Genomic DNA, 12,840 nt, shown 5'->3' on the forward strand with positions numbered 1-12,840 from the left:
TTAACAGTATTTTGATGTAGTGGTGATTTAATAGTATTCTGATGTAGTGGTGATTTAATAGCATTCTGATATAGTGGTGATTTAATAGTATTTTGATGTAGTGGTGATTTAATAGTATTCTGATGTAGCAGTGATTTAATAGTATTCTGATGTAGCGGTGATTTAATAGTATTCTGATGTAGTGGTGATTTAATAGCATTCTGATATAGTGGTGATTTAATAGTATTTTGATGTAGCGGTGATTTAATAGTATTCTGATGTAGCGGTGATTTAATAGTATTCTGATGTAGTGGTGATTTAATAGCATTCTGATGTAGTGGTGATTTAATAGTATTTTGATGTAGCGGTGATTTAATAGTATTCTGATGTAGCGGTGATTTAATAGTATTTTGATGTAGTGGTGATTTAATAGTATTCTGATGTAGTGGTGATTTAATAGTATTTTGATGTAGCTGTGATTTAATAGTATTTTGATGTAGCGGTGATTTAATAGTATTCTGATGTAGCGGTGATTTAATAGTATTCTGATGTAGTGGTGATTTAATAGCATTCTGATGTAGTGGTGATTTAATAGTATTTTGATGTAGCGGTGATTTAATAGTATTCTGATGTAGCGGTGATTTAATAGTATTCTGATGTAGTGGTGATTTAATAGTATTTTGATGTAGCGGTGATTTAATAGTATTCTGATGTAGTGGTGATTTAATAGTATTCTGATGTAGTGGTGATTTAATAGTATTCTGATGTAGTGGTGATTTAATAGTATTTTGATGTAGCGGTGATTTAATAGTATTCTGATGTAGTGGTGATTTAATAGTATTCTGATGTAGTGGTGATTTAATAGTATTCTGATATAGTGGTGATTTAATAGTATTTTGATGTAGTGGTGATTTAATAGTATTCTGATGTAGCAGTGATTTAATAGTATTCTGATGTAGTGGTGATTTAATAGTATTCTGATGTAGTGGTGATTTAATAGTATTCTGATGTAGTGGTGATTTAATAGTATTCTGACGTAGTGGTGATTTAATAGTATTCTGATGTAGTGGTGATTTAATAGTATTTTGATGTAGTGGTGATTTAATAGTATTTTTATTGATTGATTTAACAGTATTTTGATGTAGTGGTGATTTAATAGTATTCTGATGTAGTGGTGATTTAATAGCATTCTGATATAGTGGTGATTTAATAGTATTTTGATGTAGTGGTGATTTAATAGTATTCTGATGTAGCAGTGATTTAATAGTATTCTGATGTAGTGGTGATTTAATAGTATTCTGATGTAGTGGTGATTTAATAGTATTCTGATGTAGTGGTGATTTAATAGTATTCTGACGTAGTGGTGATTTAATAGTATTTTGATGTAGCGGTGATTTAATAGTATTTTGATGTAGCTGTGATTTAATAGTATTCTGATGTAGCGGTGATTTAATAGTATTCTGATGTAGTGGTGATTTAATAGCATTCTGATATAGTGGTGATTTAATAGTATTTTGATGTAGCGGTGATTTAATAGTATTCTGATGTAGCGGTGATTTAATAGTATTCTGATGTAGTGGTGATTTAATAGCATTCTGATGTAGTGGTGATTTAATAGTATTTTGATGTAGCGGTGATTTAATAGTATTCTGATGTAGCGGTGATTTAATAGTATTTTGATGTAGTGGTGATTTAATAGTATTCTGATGTAGTGGTGATTTAATAGTATTTTGATGTAGCTGTGATTTAATAGTATTTTGATGTAGCGGTGATTTAATAGTATTCTGATGTAGCGGTGATTTAATAGTATTCTGATGTAGTGGTGATTTAATAGCATTCTGATGTAGTGGTGATTTAATAGTATTTTGATGTAGCGGTGATTTAATAGTATTCTGATGTAGCGGTGATTTAATAGTATTCTGATGTAGTGGTGATTTAATAGCATTCTGATGTAGTGGTGATTTAATAGTATTTTGATGTAGCGGTGATTTAATAGTATTCTGATGTAGTGGTGATTTAATAGTATTCTGATGTAGTGGTGATTTAATAGTATTTTGATGTAGCGGTGATTTAATAGTATTCTGATGTAGCGGTGATTTAATAGTATTCTGATGTAGTGGTGATTTAATAGCATTCTGATGTAGTGGTGACTTAATAGTATTTTGAATGAACAGATTACATACGTGTCACTATGGTCTCTGTTTAGGAAACTTCCTCTGCAGATATGATGGTGTTGTAGTGATGGATGGACATATATGATGGTGATGTAGTGATGGATGGACAGAAATGATGGTGCTGTAGTGATGGATGGACAGATATGATGGTGTTGTAGTGATGGATGGACATATATGATGGTGTTGTAGTGATGGATGGACATACATGATGGTGTAGTGATGGATGGACATATATGATGGTATTGTAGTGATGGATGGACATATATGATGGTGTTGTAGTGATGGATGGACATATATGATGGTGTTGTAGTGATGGATGGACATATATGATGGTGTTGTAGTGATGGATGGACAGATATGATGGTGTTGTAGTGATGAATGAACTGATTTTTTTTACAGTATTTTCCTTCATTCTGCGGTGGATTAATGGATGGGTGGATGGATTAATGGATGGGTGGATTAATGGATGGATGGATGGATGGGTGGATTAATGGATGGGTGGATGGATTAATGGATGGATGGGTGGATTAATGGATGGATGGATGGGTGGATTAATGGATGGGTGGGTGGATTAATGGATGGATGGATGGATGGATGGATGGGTGGGTGGATTAATGGATGGATGGATGGATTAATGGATGGGTGGATTAATGGATGGATGGATGGATTAATGGATGGATGGGTGGATTAATGGATGGGTGGATTAATGGATGGATGGATGGATGGATGGATGGATTGTATTGGAGTGTTTCTTTTAAGAGATATAACAGAGAGATGTCTGGAGCTCCGTGCAGTCACTGCGTGGAGAAGTTTACCTCTCTTTGTAATTGATGAAGATCTGGTAAAGATTCTCAGACCCTAAAGTCAGTATGGAAGTCTGTATCTCCCCCAGAAGACTACGATGCATCATAGCTAGCTCCTGCATGAAGCACACGCACAGATACACACACACACACACACACACACACACACACACACACACACACACACACACACACACACACAAATTTAACATAATCATTATTACAGCCAGCTTCTGCAGCGAGAACACCCACACACACACACACACACCATTATTCTTCTTCTAATTACCTACTCAATTTTGGATGTATTGATGGACAGATGGAGAATGGAGAAAGGGATCGATAAATGAAAAGATGAGAATATTTACGCATACGCAACTGAATATGTATGTGTGTGTAAATGAATATGTATGTATATGTAAATGAATATGTACGTGTATGTTAATGTATATGTACATGTATTTAAATGAATATGTATGTATATGTAAATGAATGTGTATGTAAATGAATATGTACGTCTATGTAAATGAATGTGCATGTGTATGTAAATGAGGAACTGTGTATGTAAATGAATATGTATGTGTGTAAATGAATATGTATGTGTATGTAAATGAATATGTACGTGTATGTAAATGAATGTGTATGTGTATGTAAATGAGGAACTGTGTATGTAAATGGATATGTATGAAGATGGAGGAGTAGATGAGAATATGTACCTCAATGTTAATGAAAATGCTCTCAATGTCTGAGTGCTGCAGGAAGTGCTGTAGCGGTTTCAGGAAGTGCTAAAAAAAGAACATCAGATACAGTGAGACAGAGAGAGAGAGAGACAGATACAGTGAGACAGAGAGAGAGAGAGAGAGAGAGAGAGAGACAGAGACACAGAGAGAGACAGAGAGAGAGGAGTGGTACCAGAAGAATAGACTCCAGGGTTTGTGAGTATTTCTCCTCTGTCTGTCTGATCTCCTGCAGGCAACAGCCCCTCTTATCCACCTCCACCTTCTGCTGCTACAGGAACACACACATTCAAACACAACACACACACACACACACACACACACACACATTCAAACACAACACACACACACACACACACACACACATTCAAACACAACACACACACACACACACACACATTCAAATACAACACACACACACACACACACATTCAAACACAACACACACACACACACACACACACACACACACATTCAAACACAACACACACACACACACACACACACACACACACACATTCAAACACAACACACACACACACACACACATTCAAACACAACACACACACACACACACACACATTCAAACACAACACACACACACACACACACACACACACATTCAAACACAACACACACACACACACACATTCAAACACAACACACACACACACACACACACACACACACACACACACACACATTCAAACACAACACACACACACACACACAAAAAGTTGCCATGTCAACAATGTCCAGAAAGTGCTCCTCTTTGCTCTGAATGTATCAACTTGTGTTTATAACTGTGAGAGGTAAGGGTAGAGAGAAAGAGAGAGAGAGAGAGGTAAGGGTAGAAAGAAAGAGAGAGACAGAGAGGTAAGGGTAGAGAGAAAGAGAGAGAGAGAGAGGTAAGGGTAGAGAGAAAGAGAGAGAGAGAGAGGTAAGGGTAGAGAGAAAGAGAGAGAGAGAGAGGTAAGGGTAGAGAGAGAGAGAGAGAGAGGTAAGGGTAGAGAGAAAGAGAGAGAGAGAGAGGTAAGGGTAGAGAGAAAGAGAGAGAGAGAGAGGTAAGGGTAGAGAGAAAGAGAGAGAGAGAGAGAGAGGTAAGGGTAGAGAGAAAGAGAGAGAGAGAGAGGTAAGGGTAGAGAGAAAGAGAGAGAGAGAGAGGTAAGGGTAGAGAGAAAGAGAGAGAGAGAGAGGTAAGGGTAGAAAGAGAGAGAGAGAGAGAGAGAGAGGTAAGGGTAGAGAGAAAGAGAGAGAGAGAGAGGTAAGGGTAGAGAGAAAGAGAGAGAGAGAGAGAGAGGTAAGGGTAGAGAGAAAGAGAGAGAGAGAGAGGTAAGGGTAGAGAGAAAGAGAGAGAGAGAGAGGTAAGGGTAGAGAGAGAGAGAGAGAGAGAGAGGTAAGGGTAGAGAGAAAGAGAGAGAGAGAGAGGTAAGGGTAGAGAGAAAGAGAGAGAGAGAGAGGTAAGGGTAGAGAGAAAGAGAGAGAGAGAGAGGTAAGGGTAGAGAGAAAGAGAGAGAGAGAGAGGTAAGGGTAGAGAGAAAGAGAGAGAGAGAGAGGTAAGGGTAGAGAGAGAGAGAGAGAGAGAGAGGTAAGGGTAGAGAGAGAGAGAGAGAGAGAGAGGTAAGGGTAGAGAGAAAGAGAGAGAGAGAGAGGTAAGGGTAGAGAGAAAGAGAGAGAGAGAGAGGTAAGGGTAGAGAGAAAGAGAGAGAGAGAGAGGTAAGGGTAGAGAGAGAGAGAGAGAGAGAGAGGTAAGGGTAGAGAGAAAGAGAGAGAGAGAGAGGTAAGGGTAGAGAGAAAGAGAGAGAGAGAGAGGTAAGGGTAGAGAGAAAGAGAGAGAGAGAGAGACAGAGACTCACTGTCTCAGGTGGTTCCTCTGTTCTCATTAGGTCTTCATAAATGTCATCTCCTTCATTCTCCTCATCCTCCACACAGTCATACAGATCATCATCTTCCTCTACAGTATCACTGAGTGACACACAGTCATACAGTTCATCCTCCTCTACAGTATCACTGTGAGTATCACTGAATGACACACTAATAAGTTTATTCTATTCTACTAATATAATATAATATATTATAATATAATATAACATTCTACTACACTATGTGACTTGGATTTTAAAAAAAGACATTTTGTAGCTTACTCAATTTGATCAGAGAGACCAGTGTAAATCTCATCATCTGCTAAACAGTCATCGTCTGGAAAAGGCCTGGCAGTGTGAGAGAGTGGGACAGAGAGAGAGAGCGAGAGAAAGAGAGAGAGAGAGAATTTGAACATTTGTTAGTCCACGTGTAATGACAAGATATGTGTTATGTCATACTATTTCAGTCCCTTTCCCTCTGTGTAAGTAAATGCCAAGTCACTGTATCACTGCGTGTTACATGTTCCCAGACCAGTGGACATCACTCTGTCACTGCGTCCCCAGACCAGTGGACATCACTGTATCACTGCGTGTTACATGTCCCCAGACCAGTGGGTACAGTGAATCACTCTTGTGTTATCACAGTGATAATATATTTCTGTGATATTCTGGGTCATTTCTCTCTAATGTCAGTCTGTGATGGTATCAGAGCGAGTGCCTCCTTACCGTATTGCCCGCTGGATAGCAATGTGTGTCTGAGACAAAATAGACAAGGTGTCAATCACCTGAAAGAGAAATATACAAATATATCTATGAATGTCATGAGCTCACAAAAGAAAATCAACACAGGGCAGCACTGACATTCTTCTACATAATTCTGTAGTAATGTATTCTTCTCTGTGTGTGTGTGTGTGTCTGTGTGTGTGTCTGTGTGTGTGTGTGTGTGTGTGTCTGTGTGTGTGTGTGTGTGTGCGTGTGTGTGTGTGCGTGTGTGTGTGTGTGTGTGTGTGTGTGTCTGTGTGTGTGTGTGTGTGTGTGTGCGTGCGTGTGTGTGTGTGTGCGTGTGTGTGTGTGTGCGTGTGTGTGTGTGTATGTCTGTGTGTGTGTGTGTGTGTGTGTGTGTGTCTGTGTGTGTGTGTGTGTGTGTGAGACCTTGGCAAAATCTCGGACGTCGAAAAGGTCAAATGCCTCAAATAGGTCACTTCTCTTCATCCCAAATCGCTCCTGACACGCACATAGGAATGTCCTAATATTCTTCAAACACAGGAACTATACAGAGTGAGAGAGAGAGTGAGAGAGAACAATTCTTACATACAAATTTCAAACAGTTAAATTTGATTGAGTTAGATTTAATAAATGATAAATAAGTCAGCATGCTAATATAACAATATAAACATCACTGTCAGCATAACACGCTAATATAACCATATACACATCACTGGCCACATTACAGGCTAATATAACCATGTACACATCACTGTCAGCATGACAGGCTAATATAACCATATAAACATCACTGTCAGCATAACAGGCTAATATAACCATATACACATCACTGTCAGTGTAACAGGCTAATATAACCATATAAACATCACTGTCAGCATAACAGGCTGATTTAACCATATACAAATCACTGTCAGCATAACAGGCTAATATAACCATATAAACATCACTGTCAGCATAACAGGCTAATATAACCATATAAACATCACTGTCAGTGTAACAGGCTAATATAACCATATACACATCACCGTCAGCATAACAGGGTAATATAACAATATAAACATCACTGTCAGTGTAACAGGCTAATATAACCATATACACATCACTGTCAGTGTAACATGCTAATATAACCATATACACATCACTGTCAGCGTAACAGGGTAATATAACCATATACACATCACTGTCAGCATAACAGGCTAATATAACATATACACATCACTGTCAGCATAACACGCTAATATAACCATATAAACATCACTGTCAGCATAACACGCTAATATAACCATATAAACATCACTGTCAGTGTAATAGGCTAATATAACCATATAAACATCACTGTCAGCATAACAGGCTAATATAACCATATAAACATCACTGTCCACATAACAGGCTAATATAACCATATACACATCACTGTCAGCATAACAGGCTAATATAACCATATAAACATCACTGTCAGCATAACACGCTAATATAACCATATAAACATCACTGTCAGTGTAACAGGCTAATATAACCATATAAACATCACTGTCAGCATAACAGGCTAATATAACCATATAAACATCACTGTCCACATAACAGGCTAATATAACCCTATAAACATCACTGTCAGTGTAACAGGCTAATATAACCACATACACATCACTGGCCACATTACAGGCTAATATAACCATATAAACATCTCTTTCAGCATAACAGGCTAATATAACCATATACACATCACTGTCAGCATAACAGGCTAATATAACCATATAAACATCACTGTCAGTGTAAAAGGCTAATATAACCATATACACATCACTGTCAGCATAACACGCTAATATAACCATATACACATCACTGTCAGTGTAGCAGGCTAATATAACCATATAAACATCACTGTCCACATAACAGGCTAATATAACCATATAAACATCTCTGTCAGCATAACAGGCTAATATAACCATATACACATCACTGGCCACATTACAGGCTAATATAACCATATAAACATCTCTTTCAGCATAACAGGCTAATATAACCATATACACATCACTGGCCACATTACAGGCTAATATAACCATATACACATCACTGTCAGCATAACAGGCTAATAAAACCATATACACATCACTGTCAGCATAACAGGCTAATATAACCATATACACATCACTGGCCACATTATAGGCTAATATAACCATATAAACATCTCTTTCAGCATAACAGGCTAATATAACCATATACACATCACTGTCAGCATAACAGGCTAATATAACCATATAAACATCACTGTCAGTGTAAAAGGCTAATATAACCATATACACATCACTGTCAGCATAACACGCTAATATAACCATATACACATCACTGTCAGTGTAGCAGGCTAATATAACCATATAAACATCTCTGTCAGCATAACAGGCTAATATAACCATATACACATCACTGGCCACATTACAGGCTAATATAACCATATACACATCACTGTCAGCATAACACGCTAATATAACCATATACACATCACTGTCAGTGTAGCAGGCTAATATAACCATATAAACATCACTGTCCACATAACAGGCTAATATAACCATATAAACATCACTGTCAGCATAACAGGCTAATATAACCATATACACATCACTGTCAGCATAACAGGCTAATATAACCATATACACATCACTGGCCACATTACAGGCTAATATAACCATATAAACATCTCTTTCAGCATAACAGGCTAATATAACCATATAAACATCTGTCAGCATAACAGGCTAATATAACCATATACACATCACTGGCCACATTACAGGCTAATATAACATATACACATCACTGTCAGCATAACAGGCTAATATAACCATATACACATCACTGTCAGCATAACAGGCTAATATAACCATATACACATCACTGTCAGCGTAACAGGCTAATATAAGCATATACACATCAGGATAATGGATGAATGTATGTGATTGCGTGAAGTAGTGAATTGGTGAACAGTTCACGGAGTTGTTTTTGTCTTAATCTCATTCTTTCTCGCCACAATATGTAACTTCAAGATGTTTTTCAACTGACTAGCTTATTAACGCCTATCTTGTAACTCGCAAATCTTGAGTGAATGTTTTTAGGGGAAAGAAGTCTCATTCATGAAGAAAGGCAGGAGGATTTATTTCTCAATGCAGAGATGAAGAGTGAGATTATCTCAATTTATAAACCATGAGCACAGTGCAAATCATCCATTATCTTGAGGCTATCACTCATTCACTCTGCAAGACTTCCATTTAGCACCTTAACCATTCACTCCTACACACACACACACACACACACACAAACTACGAATAGATGGAGGGAATATAAAAACACATCTTGACAGAGAATTATAGAAAGAGATTGAGGGAGAGAGAGATAGAGGGAGGCGACGCAGACATTGTGGTCATAAAATTGCCTTTACATAACTTCCTGAGTCAGTGGTCTGCTCTTTGTGTGCGACGAATGAGGAAGTGTCATTTGACAAAAGGGAAGTACAGAGTGACTGCCTCATGGGACAGTCATTATCACACACACACACACACACACACACACACACAGGTGCATGTTGGCTGATATTTCCTTGCTCTTATGCAAAGGTTTGTGGGAAATCCTTTCTGTGTCAGACCAACACTGGCCATTGAAAACGACCAATCAAAAATCAGTGACACTGCCCAAACCAATCAGAGAGAGGCTGACTAACCCTGAGAGCACAACCACACTCAGATGACTTAGGAGGGTTTCCCAGTGTTATAGTTTCTACTACACGGACAGAGACACACACACCAAATACAAACAGTCACACACTCACACACACACACACACACACACACACACACACACATTCAGTTTTTCTCTTTGGGTGGACAGGCACATGAAGGGAGTAGTGACCTTGATCAGTATCAGATGATTTTCATATCAGAGGGACTGTCACACACACACACACACACACACACACACACACACACACACACACACACAAGTGTACCTTACCTGGGACATCTGTGGACGGAGGTTGATCTCTCGTAGATTGACTGCTTGTGGCAGCAGGTTGTTGAGAAGCTGGCAAAGCAGAACTCCATCTCTTAAAGCATGTGCTAACTCGCACACCTGAACACACACACACACACACACACACACACATACAACATAGAGAGAGAAAGGGGGTGATCATTTGACAGACCCATACAAAAGCAACCAAACAACCACTGTGTCCTCTCTTGCTCTCTCTCTCTCTCTCTCTCTCTCACACACACACACACACACACACGCGCGCGCACACACACACACATACATGTACACACGCACACACACACACACACACACACGGACACACACCTGTGCGCTTTCCCATGTAACTCTGTGGTTTTCTGGTAAAACCCGGCATTGGATCAGCCAGGCTGCACACTGCCTCCAGAGCTCCATGCCACTGAGAGAGGCAAAACCTAAAAACAACCTAAAAACAACCTAAAAACAACTTCACAAAATCGTCTTACACCTAGACACAGCCTAAGACTAATCTTAAATGGACCTTAAACAGTCAAACAACATCATGCAGTCTGTAGTCAACCTCAGTCACTCAAAAATGAATCTATAAGAGAGTAGCCTTGTAGCCACACACATGAGACAGAATCCAAATGCAAACCTACAACCAGATGTACAACCAGCAGACAGCCAACAGACAACTAAACGTTTAAAGTCCAAAGCCTCCCAGAGCAGACAATGTGAGTAGACAGCAAACGGAGCTTGTTCACTGTGGTGGAAGCCGAAGGCAGTCCGACTGTAGCAGTGTTACACGACTAAAATCATCCACGCTGGCCCCTAAAACGGGTTTTTTTTTTTTTTCAAAATACAGATTTTTTTTTTTTATTTTCTATTTTTTCTTTAATTCTGAGTGCGAATGTGGCGAATCAGATGAGTAAGACAGCACTCAAATCTAAAGCGAAACACTTAGCATTATTCTAAATCAGAAACCAAGCCAAGGAACCATGACCCCAAGAGACCTTAGTACACAACACAGCCTCGACACCCTGAAATGTGTGTGTGTGTACGTGTCAAAAACAGTCTCACCAAAAACATCTAAAAACGCTCCTTGTCCAAAGCAAGCCGACCTAAGTTTTGACCAGAGCAGAAAACACACACCAGACCAGAGCAGCAGGGTCAGGTCCAGAAGCTTCAGGCTTCAGCTATAGCTATAACCACACTCAAACCTCAACCAAACAAGTTTAGCCGGCAGCTGTCTCGCTTTCACAGCCTCTCTCTCTCGCGCTCTCTCTCGCTCTCTGTCTCTGCGTCCAGAGATGTATCCCTCTCTCCTTCTTTTTGTTTCTTCACGATATCCACTGTCCCAGCCCGCCTTTCGTCATCCTGTTCTCTGATTTCGTCTCTCTCTCTCTCTCTTTCTCTCTCTTGCGTTTAGTCCTGCACTTGCTCTCTCTGTCTCTTCCGTGGTGGGTGTTCTGCACGGCTGCAGATGTGAGGAAGCCTTTAAACTGCACAAGCTAACTTCCTTTTTCCTCACACACTCACACTCACACACACACACACACACACAGACTACTCACACAGACACACACACTCTCACACACACACACACACACACACACAGACAGACAACACACACACTCTCACACACACACACACACAGACACACACACTCTCTCACACACACACACACTCTCACACACACACACACACACACACAGACAGACAACTCACACACAGACACACACACTCTCACACACACACACAGACACACACACTCTCTCACACACACACACACTCTCACACACACACACACACACACACACACACACACAGACACGTATATACATGGTGTAAAAATGCACAAGTGTCTGTGTGTTTAGGGGAAGGGTGTGCATGTGTGGTTTGCGCTAAATGAGTGGGGCTCTGTGAGACTGTCTGTGTGTGTGTGTGTGTGTGTGTGTGTGTGTATGTGTGGCAGAGTGCTACATTAACCACATCATGAACAGGAAGACTGCAGGCTAGCACACTGCAGCGTGGGAGTTGTAGTGCAGCAGAGGGCGCATGAGAATTAGAGCTCACACACACACACACACACACACAGAATACCAGAAAATAAGGTTATGGCTAAGGAGCTGTCTCATGACGGTTTCCAGTTGAGAATCGGTGAAGTGAGGGAAACACAGCTGACTGAACAGACATGGACTGTGGTTGTGTGTGTGTGTGTGTTTTCTGTGTGTGTGTGTGTGTGTTTTTCTGTGTGTGCGTGTGTGTGTGTGTGCATGTGGTTGTGTGTGTGTGTGCGCATGTGTGTGTGTGTGTGTGTGTGTGTGTTTGTCTGTATGTGTGTGTGTGTGTGTGTGTATGTGCGCTCGTGTGTGCGCGTGTGTGTGTATGTGTTTGTCTGTGTGTGTGTGTGCGTGTGTGTGTATGTGTTTGTCTGTGTGTGTGTGCGCGTGTGTGCGTGTGTATGTGCGTGTGTGCGTGTGTGTGTATGTGTTTGTCTGTGTGTGTGTGTGTGTGCGCGCGCGTGTGTGTGTATGTGTTTGTCTGTGTGTGCGTGTGT

General features: G+C 39.9%; 1 protein-coding gene across 1 annotated transcript in view; it reads right to left on the reverse strand.

Annotated features, from left to right (window-relative positions):
* The window catches only part of vav1 (vav guanine nucleotide exchange factor 1), a 37,580-nt gene extending 26,865 nt beyond the window's left edge, over positions 1 to 10,715 (reverse strand). Inside the window, exons 1-9 of the mRNA XM_030780312.1 lie at positions 10,629 to 10,715; positions 10,284 to 10,400; positions 6,708 to 6,824; positions 6,282 to 6,340; positions 5,838 to 5,903; positions 5,550 to 5,658; positions 3,869 to 3,955; positions 3,673 to 3,741; positions 2,969 to 3,072 (exon numbers count right to left, since the gene is read on the reverse strand). Coding sequence (XP_030636172.1) covers positions 2,969 to 3,072; positions 3,673 to 3,741; positions 3,869 to 3,955; positions 5,550 to 5,658; positions 5,838 to 5,903; positions 6,282 to 6,340; positions 6,708 to 6,824; positions 10,284 to 10,400; positions 10,629 to 10,715 — 815 coding nt within the window. The remainder of the gene's footprint in view (positions 1 to 2,968; positions 3,073 to 3,672; positions 3,742 to 3,868; positions 3,956 to 5,549; positions 5,659 to 5,837; positions 5,904 to 6,281; positions 6,341 to 6,707; positions 6,825 to 10,283; positions 10,401 to 10,628) is intronic.
* Between the last annotated feature and the right edge of the window lie 2,125 nt (positions 10,716 to 12,840).

The sequence above is a fragment of the Chanos chanos genome, chromosome 7 (genome assembly GCF_902362185.1).
Source record: "Chanos chanos chromosome 7, fChaCha1.1, whole genome shotgun sequence".
Classification (NCBI taxonomy): domain Eukaryota; kingdom Metazoa; phylum Chordata; class Actinopteri; order Gonorynchiformes; family Chanidae; genus Chanos; species Chanos chanos.